Genomic DNA, 19,556 nt, shown 5'->3' on the forward strand with positions numbered 1-19,556 from the left:
CAACGACTAAGTCGTGTGTTCTCTCCTATGTATGGATTCCCCATAGCCTCATCAATATAAAAAAAATTCAAGATAAAAAATTAGTCTTCAACAATTAACATAAAAGATAGTTTAAAAAAAAATTACACACTGGTACCCAAAAGCCACTACAACCAATAAGCAATTACTTTGTTACTACTAACCAATTAATGAAAAATAAAAATAAACATTTTACCCCCCCCCCCCCCAGTCTGCTGAAAATATTTGTGTTTATGCCCATGTATAAAACCTACTCAGAGTATTCAATTTCTGGTTTGGTGATACACTGATACCTGTGTAGACTTTGCAGCACTAATAGACAGTAGCGCAGATTAGAATAATAGTAAGAAATGTGGTATAAGTTTGATGACATAGATATTGACTTGGAAACATACACTTTAAGTTGTACACATCTCGACACTTAAATGCAACCACTTTACCTATAATAATGAAATCAAATTCAAATACAAAAACAAAGTTTAATAAAATACTCTGAAAGACACAACTATAAAGGCACATTCCTCGTCCCATATGCTAGGACAAATGTGTACAAATACTCCTTCTTCCCTAGTGCTATTAGAGCATGGAATGGGTTGCCTGAGCTAGCCAGGTAAAACCAGTGACTTGGCAGAATTTAAGTCATTGGTTAATATGCATGACTGAATGCATGACGCGTAGGACGTAATCATCTTCTTTTTTGAAGTAAAGTCTGTATTATATAAGATAAGATATGATAAATCATTCGTAAAGCTTTTTTTTAAAAGCATGTCCATAAAAAAAAAATCTCGCCTTCTTCTCTCCGTAGGATTGCGTCCTTCTTACACATACCAAGTAGGAGCTTGAACTGGCCGTCCATGAAGTCCCTTAGGAGGCTGCCTCGTTTGGTATTTGTGTGTGGCAACTTTGATTCACCTATATATGTGAGTGTGGCAACTATGTTTCATTTATATGTGTGTGTGTGACAACTATGTTTCATTTATATGTCTGTGTGTGGCAACTGTGTTTCACCTATATATGTGTGTGTGGCAACTATGTTTCACATATATATGTGTGTGTGCCAACTATGTTTCACATATATATGTGTGTGTGCCAACTATGTTTCACTTATATATATATGTGTGTGTGCCAACTATGTTTCACTTATATATATATGTGTGTGTGCCAACTATGTTTCACTTATATATATATGTGTGTGTGCCAACTATGTTTCACTTATATATATATGTGTGTGTGCCAACTATGTTTCACTTATATATATGTGTGTGTGTGCCAACTATGTTTCACTTATATATATATGTGTGTGTGCCAACTATGTTTCACTTATATATATATGTGTGTGTGCCAACTATGTTTCACTTATATATATGTGTGTGTGGCAACTATGTTTCACTTATATATATATGTGTGTGTGCCAACTATGTTTCACTTATATATATGTGTGTGTGTCAACTATGTTTCACTTATATATATATATGGGTGTGTGGCAACTATGTTTTACCGATATATGTGTGTGTGGCAACTATGTTTCACATATATATGTGTGTGTGCCAACTATGTTTCACATATAAATGTGTGTGTGGCAACTATGTTTCACTTATATATGTGTGTGTGCCAACTATGTTTCACATATAAATGTGTGTGTGGCAACTATGTTTCACTTATATATGTGTGTGTGCCAACTATGTTTCACTTATATATATGTGTGTGTGCCAACTATGTTTCACATATATATATATATATATATGTGTCAACTATGTTTTACATATAAATGTGTGTGTGTGCCAACTATGTTTCACATATAAATGTGTGTGTGTGCCAACTATGTTTCACATATATATGTGTGTGTGTGCCAACTATGTTTTACATATATATATATATGTGTGTCAACTATGTTTCACATATATATGTGTGTGTGGCAACTATGTGTTTTCTATCTAAGCCTATCCTGTTTCTACGTGTCCCCTTTATCTCTGTGATAAGTCTCCAGCGTACCTTCTATAATTTCATTTCTGCTCTGTGTAAGCAGACTCTATTCATGTGTCTCAAGTCATACATATGTGTCCTATCGATGTGTGTGTCTTCTATCTACTAAGTGTTTGTGTCTCCTGTGTTTGTGTCGTCCATATGTATGGAGAATCTGTTTAGTTTCCTTCTGTGTATATATCATACAATGGCCCTATATATATATATAAGATCGTGGCCACTATATAAAACTATCTTTATCCACGCCGGTGCCCTTTTTGTTTTGTTTTCCCCCAAGATCCTACAAAGGAATACCCAGATACACGATACCTCAATGTTTACAGTCGAGATCTCAGTACAGTTAGTACTTAAATCCTAGATACACACCAAAACACACATATATACTTAGACACAAACACACATTCAATTTCAACGCATGAGCGATCTCTCTATTTTTTTTTGGCATTAAATGAAAAGTTCTAGTAAGTATCGATGCTGTCAATTGTTGATTCGATTACACACAAAAAATGTCCGTTTGTTGTGATTGTATGTTAACTAGGACATCTATTTATGGGAATCTAATGGCATCAAAGTTACGTCGACTATATGGTTTAAAAAAAAAACAACACACACACTTTCCGATTCTGAGATTACAAGAAGAAGTGATTCCGTACATTTCGAAGTGCTGCTTGCCTGGGAAACAGACAGAAACTAAAGGAGATAGTTTCAATAGTTTCAAGTTTGTATAACTTCCAGAGGGCAGCACTGGCAAGGTTGGTATTCTTGTTACACGAACTAGATCGTTGACGCCTCCTTGTATGTACACATTAACACATTTAGAATGTGCCGTGTTAGCAAGAAGTGTTTCGGTCAAAACTGAAGGGCAGGCAGTCGATGTTACCAAAGGCATTTTTTAAATTTTTATTTGTAGGGCTAATTAACATAATAAAAGGGGGAGGAGGGAGGGGAGTCGGTGGAATAAACCAATGTATAGCGATAAGTTTAGTCAGTGCGGGACTGCTAGATTTACAAATATTCAACATTATGTTTTCTTTGGTCGTCAAAGATTGCAGATACAACCAAAGGAATAACTTAACAAATATTATTAAGTGTCTGTGCTTGATGAGCGGAGGAAATTAGAGAATCTTTAGCTAAAAAAAAAAACAACACGCGCGCGCATACAAATACACACATACACATACATACACACACAAAGTTTTCATTTAATTTAATTTTATTATCATTAAGAAACGCTATTTTTTTTAAAAACACATCTACAGTGTATTTGAATGTCTATATGTGCAAACAAACGTCATGCGATGTCAATCTGACCAGGTCAAAAATGTTTTGAAGGCCTTTGAACATACTAACAAAATGTTTGGTATTGAAGACTATGGCATGAATATTCCTCACATTCTACATCTACAGAAAAAATAAAAAATAAATAAACCTAACAATTTACTTTTTATTCACATTTTAGATTCACGCATTCACTTTATTTATAACAGTTTTGTTTTATTGTTTCAAATACACTATATCAGTGACCAGATCAATGACACGCAAATTAAGACCCGCGGATAATATCTGGCTAGTATCTATCTATCTATCTTAATAGATAGATAGAAAGATAGATAGATAGATAGATAGATAGATAGATAGATAGATAGATACATAGATAAATAAAATTAGATAGATAGATAGATAATTGACCGATATATATAATGATAAATTGATTGATAGATTGACTGTATTTATTATTCTATCTAACTCAATGTTTGATTTCATTGACATTAAAACGCCCACCATCTATCGAGATCGTCTATTGAGATAAATCTTTAGGACATCATTGACTTGTTCTGTTCCTCCTTTGCAGTGGCGTAGCTAGGGATTTTGGGGCCCAGGGGCTTGACCTCTTTAGGGGCCTTTGCATTTTGACATTTGACTGCATAACATGAGATAATGGCTTTATATGTATTGTTAAAACACATTTCGGACACTCATTTGGGCGACCCCCCTTAAGTGGGGTCCCGGAAGGGTCAAATTTGGACCACCCTCCCCCATCCTAGCTACGCCACTGCTACGTTGCTGTGTTCAGCTGTACCATGACTGTACATGTGAGAATAAAGCAGTACTAGTGTTCCTCCCTGGCGCCCAGGGCCGTGCCTGTTGTTATGTTACTTACTATAATACGAACTGTCACCTAACCCAGTTCTTGTTGTCGTTGTTGTTTGGTGATATTCTTTCTGGGGCCAAGAAACAATGCAGTCTTCAGACATGTCTTAAATTGACCTTGTCGCTTTAGATTATGAGCAGACGTGACCTGTAGTCTATATAACAACCGTGGCAAATATTACAATCAGGCGCTTTTTCTTTATGGGAATGTGGAGGAAAGGGGGCCGGGGTGAAGAAGGCGAGAATTATTTTTTTTGGTGGACATGCATTTAAAAAAAGCTTTACGAATGATTTCATTAATTTAGCTAGAGTAATTCACTTTCGTTGAGAATAAGTGTGGAGATTTGTACAACTTAAAGTGGGGTCTAAATGAGGTGGTTGGGATTATATATATATGGCTCCTTCTGTCTCGGAAGACAATGGATGAGCTCAGAGGGTCATTGGCATTGGTTTCATCTTGACACAGGACAGAATCTGGAGTGACTTTCTTCTTCTTCTTTGTTCTCATTGTTATGTTGGAGTGTTCAGATGACTAGAGCAATACATGAGATGAACTGCGCAGTGGTTTCCAAATCGTGGAGCTCTCCATAGAGTTTTGTTTTTATTTGGGGTGTTTTGGGGCCAGTGTCTTATTCGGGCCTCTTGGTAAAGAGAGCAGTTTTGGAGGACGTGGTCGGCATTCTCTGGTGATACTCCACATGGGCAGATTTCACTGGTTCCAATTTTGAGCTTCCGGTACATGTGTTGTCGCATTCTGTTGCGTCCGGTCGAAAGATTAGACGTTGGTCTTGTCGGGATAGCTTATAGTAAGCGTCATCTTTCTTGTGATTTGGATGAGAGCTCGTCCATTTCTCATTTATTTTATTTACAATCAATTTCTTCGTTTCTTCTGGATAGAGTGCAGAGTTTATTTGTGAATTGGTTCTCCCACTCTTGACGAGTGTGTCAGCTGACTGATCAAGCCAATTCTGGAGCGGCAGTTTGCCACAGTTCGTGCGTGTATATGCATCTGTCCTAGGGCTAGCTGACAGGGCAGCTTATATATCTGGGATTGGGATTGTCCACGCGCTAATAACCCAGTCGCAGTATCCAAGTCAAGAATGTTTTCAAATCTTTGGTTTAAGTCGATATAGAAAAGTACGTAATAGACATATTAAACAATAGTACGGACAAGATCATTATTATTCAAAAAATCCAATCGGTATTATCGGATAAACTGGCTTTTATAGAAGACGTTATTTTAAATATATTTTCATCTTTCTGCGGACCCCTTTCTGTCGTATCGCGGACCTCTAAGGGTCCGCGGACCACAGTTTCAGAACTACTTTCTTATGTCAATCCATGCATTGATATTTGAGTGGTGAATGTGGCTTCATCATACGCCGTGGGCAGTACTGCTTCGAGGGTCGGATATGGACCGCGGGCAGTAGTTTGTGCAACACTCTACTCTACAGTTTCTAATAACGGACATATTTTGTTTGCTTCTTAAGATGAGCTAGGAGAAAAAAATAGGTTAAGTCGAGAAAATGGGTCAACCTATTCCCTCTGGGTTAAGTTACACTGCTGACGGATTGATTGCACCTTTCTACGCAATGCGTTCAAAATTATCTGTTTTTTAAAGTGCGTGAACGCAAAGGGAAATAACTCAAGACTCAAAGCGATTCTGATTAGCAGGCGTGGAAAAAAAAGATGTAGTAGATGACGTCATAGTTTGCTAAGTGGATCAGAGCCGAGACCAATCGGAGTTTTTTGTAACCGGCAATAACAATAATACACAATAATAAATGTCAAAGACATACAAAGAATTCGATTCTATTGATGATGTAATTGTGTGAGACATATAAGTGATGTGAATTGTATTAAGTGACAAGGCTCATACTCTATAACTGTACATAATTACCCAATCATCGAATAATAGCATTAAACAATACAGACCAACAATTCCATTTCATTGTGAGTTACTGGCTTAACCGATGTGAGGCTGAATTTACGATCGAGTCACTGAATCGAGTTATCACAGATGGTTGCCTGGTTTTGTGGTACGAGCTTTGGACTGCCGTCTCGATGGTCCAGGGTTTGAAACCTGTTCTCCGCCATCCACTACGGTTAGGGCAAGGATGTAATAAAGTTCTGAAAGAATATCCGAAACAATGAAAACAAAACAAACGCAGACGTGGGAGCCTGTGACTCAAGGTGTTTGATTTTTGTGAATCGAGGTTTGTGATTCTGTGACTCTAGGTTTGTGATTCTGTGACTCGAGATTTGTGAGTCTGTGACTCGAGATTTGTGATTCTGTGACTCGAGATTTGTGAGTCTGTGACTTGATGTGACTTGAGGTTTGTGATTCTGTGACTCTAGGTTTGTTAGTCTGTGACTCGAAATTAGTGAGTCTGTGACTCGAGATTTATGAGTGTGTGACTCGAGGTTTGTTCCTTTGATTTCTGTTAGGTTTTATGTATAAAATATGTTCATACACTTACTAGAAATGTTTAAAAAATTAAAGAAATCTATAAAAGTACTTAACATTATGTAGCAATAGCAATTGTCGAAACAATTGGTGGTTAATATACATGATTAAATGCATGACGCGTAGGACGTAATCATCTTCTTTTTTTGAAGTAACGTCTGTATTATAAGATAAGTCTGATGTCCTGATATAGATCTATACTTAATTCTACTTACAAGGCTTATATCAACTCAATCTGTCTGGCTGGAACAATCTTGTTTACACGTCATTTCTCCCACACCCATTCTCAGATCTAGTTGAAACTTTACACAATTATTTCTTGTAACTAACAAATCATGAGCCAATCAAAATATTAAACCAATTAGTTAATTATTGGTAGTTATTTATCTATTAGTATTATTGGTATCGAAAAAGGGAAATAAATAATGCTTCTTGAGTGACGTGGCTGTATATGTGGAGCTATTCTTCTTATTAAGTTTAGTTTTTTTCTCCCACTTCCCATTCTCGGATCAAGTTGAAATTTTGCTTAATTATTCTTAGTAGATGACAATATATGAATCAAAAAAAATTTAACCAATCAGTTGGTAATTAAGTAATCTTGTTGTTGTTTTTTATTTCACATTTCTGTTCAGTGTAGCTGTCGCGTCACTTCGGGTGTGTTTAATGGTTAGAACAGCTAAAATAAAAGTGCTCATTGTCAACAGGCATCACAGCGCAAGGCGAGAGAGAGAGAGACATAGGTGGGGGAGAGAGAAGGGGAGGTAGAGAGAGAGTGACAGACAAGGGAACGCAAAGAGAGAGAGAGAGAGTTACATAACTTCCTGAATCAACAAACACGTCACTCTACCGCCTCCCCCCCCCCCCCCCCCCCCCCAAGTCTCTGTTATCAAACGTCCGATCTATTTCCATATAGAGATGAACGATTTGGTTACAATGTGTTTTCCGCGCACAAAATCATTCGTCCTTTTGTTTCTATAAAAAAATAATAACAATATATCGCTTGTTTTTATGTTTTCTTTTTTTTATATAGTCTCATTTTTGTATTTGGCACAGAGTATTTTTTTAAAATGTTGATTAGTAAAGTCTATATTTAATATTATCTCTTCACAAACTCTCAGAGGCAGCTTAGCAAATACGTGAGGACTAATGGGCGAGTGCCACTTGTGGGGACCCGTATATTTTTCAGATTCTTATCTTCTTATCTATAAGATACAGACGTTACTTCAAAAAAGAAGATGATTACTAAATTTTGTTTTTGTATTTGAAGATTATGGTTCAGTGTTTTATGTATAGTTGGTACTTTACTTTGGAGTCTTCTGTCCTGAAGGCTTTCTAAATTTAGTGATTGATTCAGGCTCGTCGGGCGGGGACAAACAGGAGTCTAGTCCTGGGATCCAATTGTGGCAGGAGGAGACCCAACATGCCTTTTTTATGCATCATGTATACAACTATACATATTTGAAGGTTTCTGGCATGTGGGCGGAAGGCAGGGGGGTCCACGAGTAGCCAGTTGTCTGGGGCCCAAATAGTTCTGGCTGCGGGCCTAATGGGATGACAGTGACACAAGAATCTCCCTATTTCGAGCCCCCTCCCCCCCGCCCCGCGAGTCCTATTGCATTTGACCCGCTGTGGTCGCCCCCTTCCCTAATATAAAGAAATCATCAGGATTGACATTTACATGCCATTACTAAGAAACGAGGTCAGCATTCCTTGATCGCCGTGACCTTTGTATCGACCAGAGACGTAGTGTGCAAAACGTGCGCTCGGGGCAAGGTACTTTATTGGCGCCTCCCTCCCCCCCCCCCCGTTTTCCATAAACATCAGATAAAAATATAGCCTTTGAATTAAAATGCATTTTACAATGCTATAGTATAAATAAACTTAGAATGTATTATCTAACTAAAATATCTACAAAAAAAAAATGTGGCGCCTCTCAGTGCGTGGCGCCCCCCCCCCCTGAGGGTTGCGCCCGAGGAGTTATGTCCCATTTGCCCCGCCTGACTACGCCTCTGGTATCGACTATAAACTATCAACTTTTTGTTTTGGTTGCTCATGGGAGTAGCTGTAAATCTGAACTTTGTTATTAAAATGACAACAATGGGAGTGACTACCACGAAGTCTGTGTGTGTGTGTTTGCTTCTAAGTGTAAATGAGTGCATTTTGAGTGTGAGTAATTGAGCAGGTGTGGATGTATGAGCGTGTGTGTGTGTGTGTCAGGGTCAATCAAGGATGTTCGTGGACTGATCATGGAATGGGTTGTTTGTGACAAGCAAAAAATTTCCACTGCTGAAACAAAATGTGTCAATATGTTGAGACATCATTTGATTACCACGTTGTCGAGAAATAACATGCGGCGGAATACGTTATCCTTTAGTGCAGTGATGCCCAAAGTACGGCCCACGGGCCGGATCCGGCCCGCCATGTGAGTCCATCCGGCCCGCCGAAAAGTGTAGAAAATCCCCCCTTTTTCCAAAACAAATTGTAAAAATGTATCTTTACTTGCGTTAGGGTCCTCAATTTTTCTCCTGATGATGAGTTCCATGACATTTAACATTTGTGCGTTTATGAAATAGATATCTGAGTGTAGAATGTACGTTTTCTACCAGGAAATTTGACACGGTTCTTTACTTGTTTGTGGAACATGATAGTAGGCCAATATATTAGTCTCATTAGGAAAGTGTGACTATTTAAAAAAAACAACAACATATAAACGACATTATGAAACAAATATGACGGCATTCTTGGTTTGAGCCGCGAATAAAAGATTGTTAAACTAAACCTAAAGAGACAGGAAAATGACTCGGATGTATAGCTAGCTACAATGTTGCTCATATTCTAAGCACAGAAGTGAAGCCCAATGTTGCTGATATTTTAAGTAGAGAAATGAAGCCACACAAACACGAGTGTCGGAAATAAAAATGGCCCGCAGGTCGAATTAGGTTGGGCATCACTGCTTTAGTGGATGTGATGTGGTGCAGTGTTGTGTCAAATGGTGGAGTTTGGTGTTAAATGGAGGAGTTTGGTGTCATATAGAGGATTGTGATGTCATATGGCGCAGGGTAATGTCATATGATGGAGTGTGATGTCATATAGGTGAGTGTAATGTCATACGACGGAGTGTGATGTCTCATACAGGAGTATGATATCACATAGAGGAGTGTGATGTCATATAGAGGAGTATAAAATCATATGGCGGAGTGTGATGATGTCGCTCAGAGAAATGTGATTTCTAATGCCGAAGTGTTATGCCATATAGAGTTGTGTGATGTCATCTGGAGGAGTGTGATGTCATGTAGAGGAGAATGATGTCATATAGAGGAGTGTGATGTCATATAGAGTAGTGTGATGTCATATAGAGAAGTATGATGTCATATAGAGGAGTGTGATGTCATATAGAGAAGTATGATGTCATATAGAGGAGTGTGATGTCATATAGAGGAGTGTAATGTCATATAGATTAGTGTGATGTCATATAGAGGAGTGTGATGCCATATAGAGGAGTGTGATGTCATATCGAGAAGTGTGATGTCATATAGAGGAGTGTGATGTCATATAGAGGAGTGTAATGTCATAAAGTGGAGAGTGGTGTCATATAGATTAGTGTGATGTCATATAGAGGAGTGTGATGTCATATAGAGGAGTGTGATGTCATATAGAGGAGTGTGATGTCATATAGAGGTGTGTGATGTAGTGCAGTTTTATGTCATATGGGGGAGTATAATGTCACATAAAAAGGTGCGATGTCATACAGAGGAGTGTGATGTCATATGACAGAGTGGGGTGCCAAATAAGGATTGTGATGGAACTGTTATTTCACCAAGCTTAAATCAAGCCGCTCTGTCTAGTAACAATCTTATACGCCTTATTTCTCATAATCCTATTCTCTGATCAAGTTGAAACTTCCCACAATTACTTATTGTCAATGACAAATCAAGTATCAATCCAAACATTAACCAATTAGTTAATCAATTAGCCGTAATTCATTCTGGTTTATATGGCTCACATGGGTCTTACCAGCCACACGAGGAGGCATAAAACCCCACTGCAAAGCCCTCAGCCCCCTGGATAACAAAGTGGTCATCACCGAACCACGATGGACGAACTATATATATATGAAAAATATACTAAATCGACAGCCTTCGACCCGTGACAGTAATCACGCACAGTCGCACTCCGACAAAACAAGAATAGTGCTCCAGGATGGCACTCATAAAAAGGTCAACTAGTAAACTAGACGTTTTTTTTTTCCTTTTTGGACATCTAACCTAGGCATAGTTAAGTTTGTTTTTTCCCTCCCTATAAATTAATTACACGATTGATTCAGAATCATTTGTGCAATTTTACTCAATATAAGCGGGCTTGTTTATACAGTATTTTGAAAATTTACTTGTTTTTAAGTATCGTTAAATAATTAGTATTCTCTTATCTTATCTTATATAATACAGACGTTACTTCAAAAAAGAAGATGATTACGTCCTACGCGTCATGCATTTAGTCATGCATATTAACCAATGACTTAAATTCTGCCAAGTCACTGGTTTTCCTGGCTAGCTCAGGCAACCCATTCCATGCTCTAATAGCACTAGGGAAGAAGGAGTATTTGTACAAATTTGTCCTAGCATATGGGACGAGGAATGTGCCTTTATCTTTGTGTCTTTCAGAGTATTTTATTAAATTTTGTTTTCGTATTCTCCTGTTTGAAAACACACCAACTAATCTACGCCTATGATGTTATAGGCCTATAACTGTCGACATAGACATTTGCACCAGTTATTTCAAGAATCCACACAAGAGAGCCAGGTGTTGTTACCGGTGGTTGACTTGTAACACCAATCTTCTGGTAGACAACTAAACCGTTGTAGGGGTAATGTATGTTAACTAATACATTGAAAAACCTGAATAACTTCCTTGCCAACAATTACTAAATATAACTTTTATTTATAATAAAGACAAAATCAAATTAATATGAAATAAAAAAAAAATAAAAAAAGTTGTAGACTTAAGTAATAATATTTTTTAACAAAATTTAACTCACTATAATAACACAACCTTTCAGTCACACGCTCTGGAGTCGTCTCTGACCAAATAATGACAACGCCACCTATGTTGCATCTTTCACGACCAATCGCTAACCTCTTCCCACCGTCACCATAGAAACACACACAAACATACTCCATAACACCAGGGCTTTCTAATTTCTATAAGCATGTACATTTTTTTGTGCCTACTTTATGTCCAGATTGAGCAGCGTCCTACGTGTACGATCACAAAGGGCGTCAACATTCTCATCTCCGGCCCTGCTTGTCTGTGTGTGTTTACTTAGATAAAGGGTACTTATACCGATCGATATTCTCCTTGATCTGAACCCACGACACTCGTTGCCGAAGTGAGACGCCCAGCCACCTCGTTTTATCACTACGCATTTAAAAATGAGGTGTGGAAAAAAATATGCGGAATTTCTCTAGTCTGCGTAGGTCAGAACGACGACTTCACCGAGGTTCAGGTGAGGTCATTCACCTTCAACGGGTCAATCTACCTTAGTCCACGTGTCGCAATTGTTTGTAAACACAATGGTCACCACGTCACGATTGGAAAGGAAGAATCTAGAAGAGGAATTTCCTTGTTGTGATTGGAAACACACGAGCTGAGCTGTATGTTAACCAATACAAGAATTTGAAAGAATGATTTTGTAAAGATGTAGGTCTGGACCTTTTTAACAACAGAGTTTGATTTTTATAAGGATTATGGGAGTCGTGCCTTATGGGAAATGTACAAAGAGGAAGTGAAAACATTGAGTCTATATTGACCAAAGGCAAGCTTCAGAGTTGTGACGAGATGTTAATTAGTTATTATTTGGCTTGTTTATTTATGTCTAGGGGAAATTTTATTAATTTTATCCCGCTCACATATAAGATTTTGTACAGGCACACCGCAACTAACAGTAAGAACAGACCAATATTATAAGTTCATAAATAAAAATAATTTAATGAATGAAAGTTTACAAAGGAAAGTGATCAAATAAAATTATAATTAAGAAAATAAAAGAAATGAAGGTGCTAATATCTAAAATAACTGTTCATCATGGATTGCTAATTATTGAGTGATTGGAGGAGAAGAATTTTCCTAAGTCTGCTACTTATTTTTCTTAGCTGCTAGCTCCTGGGTCGTCTTCTGGCGGTCGTAAGACTGGCACTCAGAAGGATGAGTCATCCGGCTCTGTCTTAGGACGTCGGCTCGGGATATTCTCTATGCTGTAGGCAAGCTGGCTCTAGGGTGAGGCCGCTGCCTGTTTAGCAATAGAGATGGTTGGTGCTGCAGACTAAGTTGTAGTGGGACGATCTCTCAGCTGTGATCTCTAGCTCGTAGAGAGCCGTGCTAACTCAACACCAGTTTATCTTCTGCTGCGAAGGTTGCTCTAATCTGTCGGCATTAGGCAATAACTATTGGGCAGTGGACAGTTTGGGCCGGGCACTGGGCAGATGATACTGGGCAGTATAGGGCACTGTGGACACTGGGCAATATGTTAGGGCCAAGGACAGTAGGCAATGCCTTCTAGCTAACAGGTATGTAATTGGGGGGGGGGTGTATCTGGTGTGGTCTGCCTCGGTTACAGCTTTCTATGGAGATCTGGTAGTTGTAGCAATCGTGTGTAGCAACCAGGGGTAGCAATCAGGGGTAGCAATCAGGGGTAGCAACCAGGCCGTTTGTCCCTAATGAAACCTCACAACTAAACTTCCTAACAGAGGAGACTGTATTAATCCTAGCGGGCCTAACTTAGAATGTTTGGTCTCTCTATATATAGTTGGGGCATTTTGCTTAACGGGTGGGGAAGATAGCTAGCTGATTTTCTCACATGTATCTATGTACTGGACACGTCAGGCGTCATGTCCGATTTATGGCCTGTACCGTGAGAGTAGGGACTAAGGTGAATATGCATTTGTCCAGCCCAAGTGCAATGCTATTCTTAGAGCGATGTGTATCCTGCGGGGGGGGGGGGGGGGGGGTATAGGTGTGAAAAGTTATTAGGCAGCAGCGTGAAGGGACTGGTGTGTGCGGTCACCTGCACGGCGGTCAAAATTAAAAGTTAGCCCTAGAGAGGCTAGTTAATGTTTTACGTGGAGATTCGTCCCGTGAGAAACGTGCGAGGGGGGATAAATCCTACAAGAAATTAGCTGTGGGTGGACAGGAAAATAATTGTTTTAAGTTAAAAATAAAGTTTCTCACGGTTTGCTGGGAAAAACTAAAATGAACTTATGTATGCAAGTTTCGTATCGTCACATACCCACCCACTTAAAAAGTATTCGCAGAATACTATTAGTACTTGCATATAAGTTTTATTTGAGCTTTGTCGTTGTCCAGTCTAATTGTCCTAAGGAAAAAAAAATGAATCTGAATTCGAGGAACGAGTCGTAAGGAAGATTGGGCGTCCAGGTATCCGTTTAAATTCTAATTTCGATCCCACCGTGGACTGTTGTGTTTGGGTGGAGAATAACTTGACCTGTGGTTGAGGTCAGGTTTGTTTGGGTACCTGTGCGTCCTACCTGAGGCGGTGAGGGGTGATGGGGTAGAGTTGCAACATGATGGACTGGGCGGGAATCGGTGGTGGCTACCACTTTTGTGATTCCATGCAGGTATCATATTTATACGTGGGGGCCAAGATTGTTGACCATACCAACGCCGTCTGACACTGTCAATGTCAGGAATTAGGGGTTTAATATCCTTAGTTCGGTTGAACTGAGGTGTTGAGTGATGGCGCCCAGTGTTTGACTGATTTGGGCCATCCTTCTGTCTAGTCGTTCTACCGACTGGCAGGGAAAAATATGGCTTCTTGACATTTCCTAATGGTACGTATTGGGAGCCAAGGATAAAGTCGTACACGGGTGATTCCATAACAGCAGCGTTTATGGTCCCGTGCACGTATCGACATTCTACATGAACCCTCGCTATGGGCAAGACCATTGGAGGTGTAGTTTTGTCGATGGTTTGGATCTCTACCGTTTCACCGGTGAGATCTGCCGAATCAATCAGCGCTTCCTTTATTATGGAAGTAAAAGAGCAGGCTGTATCAAACATGATATAAGTTTGAACGCCGTTTATTAGGGCCTGCTCTACACCTGGGGGTGATGTAGAGGGGTGAGGAGGTATATACGGGATTTCTGGGCCTACCGGGTTACCAGTCTTGGGCCGTCTAACAGTCGTCAGGGCCGATACGACGTGTGGGGTTTGTTGTTGTCGAGTCCTCCTGTCGTCACGCGTGTTATGTGAGTCACGGTGAGAGGGGTGATAGGAATTATTCTGGCGTGATTGATGGGGAGGGCGGTTCGACTGGTGGGATGGGTGTTGTGATGGGACACGTGCCTGGTTGTTTTGATTTTGGTTGTGAGGTGTGGGCTGGGCAGGGGAGGTTTCGCTAGATTGTGGTTCTGTTACGGGTGTCTTAGCTTTCTGGTCTCGTCTGGCAGCTATGTATCGGTCAGCAGCAATTGCAATGTCAGAAGGGTCAGTCGCCTGTTGCTCATTGACATATATTCGAGTTTCCTGCGTTAAGCAGTCTCGAAGCTGCTCAGCCAGAATAAGGTTTCTAAGACCTTCAAACGTTTCGGGCATTTTGCTGAGGGCTAGCCATTTTCCGAGGTATTTGTCCAGCCTGTCGCAAAGATTGACATAAGTTTCTTTGCGCTCAAGGCGGGACCCTCGAAACTTCTTATGGTATGAATCAGAGGTTAGCTCAAATTGAACCAATAGTGCCTCTTTTAGGGCTTCAAAATCCTCCCGTTGGTATGAGGGGAGCTTTGTGTAAGCCTCATATGCTTTGCCTCTAAGGCATTGAGCTAGTCTGAAACACCACCTATCCTTGGGCAAGCTATAATAGCGTGCCACCTCTTCGAATCGTGTTAAGTAAACCTCAACACTTTCGCTCTTCTCATCGAAGGGCTCGAATGGGATGTTGGGTGAGCTGCTTGAGGACCCTTGGCTGGAGGCTGGGCTAGCAGGCTGAGAATCAGCGACTGTGCGAGCCGTCTCATTCTCTTGAGCTATTTTAGCTCTTTCGGCTGCCTGTCTCTCCCGCTCCATGGCTAACTCGTGCTCATACTTCTCTTTATCTCTAGCTAGCTCCTGCTCATTTTTAAGTCTTTCATGTTCATTTTTCTCTTTGTCTCTAGCTAATTCGTACTCATTTTTGAGTCTATCACTTTCGTTTTTCTCCCTCTCTATTGCTAACTCGAATTCCCGCTTCTCCCACTCATCCAACTTTTGTCGGATGTAGTCAGAGCGGCTAGGCCCCTCTAACTCTAACAATGCCGCTGTCTCTGTCAGCTCTTGTATTTTTAGTTTTCTGTCAGAGTCAGTTTTGGACCTAGTATTGCTGGCCATTATTTACGTATGAATGAAATAAAATTGGAAACTACTAAGACTACAAGGAGGGATATTACTGAAGTAAGAGCGTTCTATGAAGCCCGTATGAAACAACCACGTTGCCCGTGATAATAATACAATATTAAGTACAGTGATGCAACTTAAAATAACCACAAATAATAATATTATACTAAGTTAATACGTGATAACATCTAAAGTAAAATAGATATAAAATAAAGACTCTAGCAACACTCTTCACTCCGTTTGCAATCCGTTACTTTAAGATAATGAAAGTATATTATATTTAGGAAAGTTCTACTGCTGTATGCCTGTGCCTGTCTAATAAAGGATTCTAGTTACAGATCCCGTGACAAGACCCCATTTATATGTGACGAGATGTTAATTAGTTATTATTTGGCTTGTTTATTTATGTCTAGGGGAAATTTTATTAATTTTATCCCGCTCACATATAAGATTTTGTACAGGCACACCGCAACTAACAGTAAGAACAGACCAATATTATAAGTTCATAAATAAAAATAATTTAATGAATGAAAGTTTACAAAGGAAAGTGATCAAATAAAATTATAATTAAGAAAATAAAAGAAATGAAGGTGCTAATATCTAAAATAACTGTTCATCATGGATTGCTAATTATTGAGTGATTGGAGGAGAAGAATGTTCCTAAGTCTGCTACTTATTTTTCTTAGCTGCTAGCTCCTGGGTCGTCTTCTGGCGGTCGTAAGACTGGCACTCAGAAGGATGAGTCATCCGGCTCTGTCTTAGGACGTCGGCTCGGGATATTCTCTATGCTGTAGGCAAGCTGGCTCTAGGGTGAGGCCGCTGCCTGTTTAGCAATAGAGATGGTTGGTGCTGCAGACTAAGTTGTAGTGGGACGATCTCTCAGCTGTGATCTCTAGCTCGTAGAGAGCCGTGCTAACTCAACACCAGTTTATCTTCTGCTGCGAAGGTTGCTCTAATCTGTCGGCATTAGGCAATAACTATTGGGCAGTGGACAGTTTGGGCCGGGCACTGGGCAGATGATACTGGGCAGTATAGGGCACTGTGGACACTGGGCAATATGTTAGGGCCAAGGACAGTAGGCAATGCCTTCTAGCTAACAGGTATGTAATTGGGGGGGGGGGTGTATCTGGTGTGGTCTGCCTCGGTTACAGCTTTCTATGGAGATCTGGTAGTTGTAGCAATCGTGTGTAGCAACCAGGGGTAGCAATCAGGGGTAGCAATCAGGGGTAGCAACCAGGCCGTTTGTCCCTAATGAAACCTCACAACTAAACTTCCTAACAGAGGAGACTGTATTAATCCTAGCGGGCCTAACTTAGAATGTTTGGTCTCTCTATATATAGTTGGGGCATTTTGCTTAACGGGTGGGGAAGATAGCTAGCTGATTTTCTCACATGTATCTATGTACTGGACACGTCAGGCGTCATGTCCGATTTATGGCCTGTACCGTGAGAGTAGGGACTAAGGTGAATATGCATTTGTCCAGCCCAAGTGCAATGCTATTCTTAGAGCGATGTGTATCCTGCGGGGGGGGGGGTATAGGTGTGAAAAGTTATTAGGCAGCAGCGTGAAGGGACTGGTGTGTGCGGTCACCTGCACGGCGGTCAAAATTAAAAGTTAGCCCTAGAGAGGCTAGTTAATGTTTTACGTGGAGATTCGTCCCGTGAGAAATTAGCTGTGGGTGGACAGGAAAATAATTGTTTTAAGTTAAAAATAAAGTTTCTCACGGTTTGCTGGGAAAAACTAAAATGAACTTATGTATGCAAGTTTCGTATCGTCACAAGAGTCACAACAGTATTTGAGCAGTCTCTGACTAGGCGTAGAGAGTAGTTTATGTAAGCAGTCTTTGGGGGCAGTATTTGAGCAGTCTCTGACTAGGCGTAGAGAGTAGTTTATGTAAGCAGTCTTTGGGAGCAGTATTTGAGCAGTCTCTCACTAGGCGTAGAGAGCAGTTTCTGGAAATAGTCTTTGGAAGCAGTATTTGAGCAGTCTCTGACTAGGCGTAGAGAGCAGTTATTGTAAGCATTCTTAGGGAGCAGTATTTGAGCAGTCTGTGACTAGTCGTAGAGAGCATTTTTTGTAAGCATTCTTAGGGAGCAGTATTTGAGCAGTCTGTGACTAGTTGCAGAGAGCAGTTATTGTAAGCATTCTTAGGGAGCAGTATTTGAGCAGTCTGTGACTAGTCGTAGAGAGCAGTTTCTGTAAGCAGTCTTAGGGAGCAGTATTTGAGCAGTCTCTGACTAGTCGTAGAGAGCAGTATTTGAGCAGTCTGTGACTAGTCGTAGAGAGCAGTATTTGAGCAGTCTGTGACTAGTCGTAGAGAGCAGTTTCTGTAAGCAGTCTTAGGGAGCAATATTTGAGCAGTCTCTGACTAGTCGTAGAGAGCAGTATTTGAGCAGTCTGTGACTAGTCGTAGAGAGCAGTTTCTGTAGGGAGCAGTATTTGAGCAGTCTGTGACTAGTCGCAGAGAGCAGTTTCTGAAGCAGTCTTTGGGAGCATTCTTTTGTGAATAGTCTCTCTGAGCAGTGTATCTCTGATCATTCTCTCTGAACATTTTCTCTGAACATTCTCTCCAAACTTTCTCTTTAATTTTTAGTCTAAACTTTATCGCTGAACATTCTCTCTAAACATTCTTAAACTTTCACATCACCTTAAAACAACAAACGTCGAGGCCAGTCGATACCAATCGTTTTAGAAGGTATCATCACTTTCTTCCGAAGTCGCAGCTTGTGGGCAGTGGAGACCAATAGTTCTTAGCCACGTCGTACAGACTTGTGACGTGGCAACTAGCTATTGGTCTCCACTGCCCATAGGTTGTGACGTTGTAGGTCAGTGTTCAGACGAAACCAATCGTTATAGAAAGCCTCAACACTGAACTTAGACGTCGCAACCTATGGGCAGAATAGACCAATAGCTTGCCGCCTCTGAGTCCGCCCAGTTCTAACATTAGTTGGGGAAATATAAAAGCGGCTGATCGTCGTACTGACCACATGGCACCTTCTTGAACCGTCGGCCACAGAAACAGATGGCCTTTACATTATCTGCCCTATAGATCACATGATCTGGATGGCTGCCTGGTCGTGCGGTTTGCGCGCTGGACTGTCGTTCAGATTTATCGATGGTCCAGGGTTCAAACCCTGCCCGCTCCCATCCCCCGTCATCCTGCGGAAGGTTTGGACTAGGAAGTAATTATCTTCAACTCTGAAGGAACATCCGAAACATGTAAAACATTTTACAAACAAACATGGTCAGAAAGGGAAACTTTGGTTTATAAATACAGTTGTAAATTTCAAAGCTGGACAAGCGACGAGTCATAGTGGGAGGGCCGAGTGGTCAGCTTCAACGGAATGAATAACGAGAGATAGAACTGACCAATACATATCTTTTTGTTATCCATGAAAAATGGGTTAGCACGCATGTCACGAACAGCTGTGTCAACGGCGATACACGGCACGTAGACTTAGGGTCATCAGTTTCACTTTCTGTTGCTTACAGATCTCGACGTATCGAGTGCAGAATGTGACGTATTTAGGTCAGCAACAAATGTTCCACAGCTCAG

The 19,556-nt window shown here is 40.4% G+C and overlaps 1 protein-coding gene across 2 annotated transcripts in view; it reads left to right on the top strand.

Annotated features, from left to right (window-relative positions):
• Positions 1-833: 833 nt before the first annotated feature.
• LOC129923769 (uncharacterized) overlaps positions 834-19,556 on the top strand; it is a 38,155-nt gene continuing 19,432 nt past the window's right edge. The window contains exon 1 of one of the 2 annotated variants that reach the window (XM_056016377.1): positions 834-938. In XM_056016377.1, the coding sequence (XP_055872352.1) occupies positions 873-938 (66 nt within the window). In that variant the 5' untranslated portion in view covers positions 834-872. Of the gene's footprint in view, positions 939-2,448; positions 2,754-19,556 lie in introns of those variants that run through there. The other variant, XM_056016378.1, reaches the window with a different exon arrangement.

Source organism: Biomphalaria glabrata, chromosome 17, assembly GCF_947242115.1.
Source record: "Biomphalaria glabrata chromosome 17, xgBioGlab47.1, whole genome shotgun sequence".
Classification (NCBI taxonomy): domain Eukaryota; kingdom Metazoa; phylum Mollusca; class Gastropoda; family Planorbidae; genus Biomphalaria; species Biomphalaria glabrata.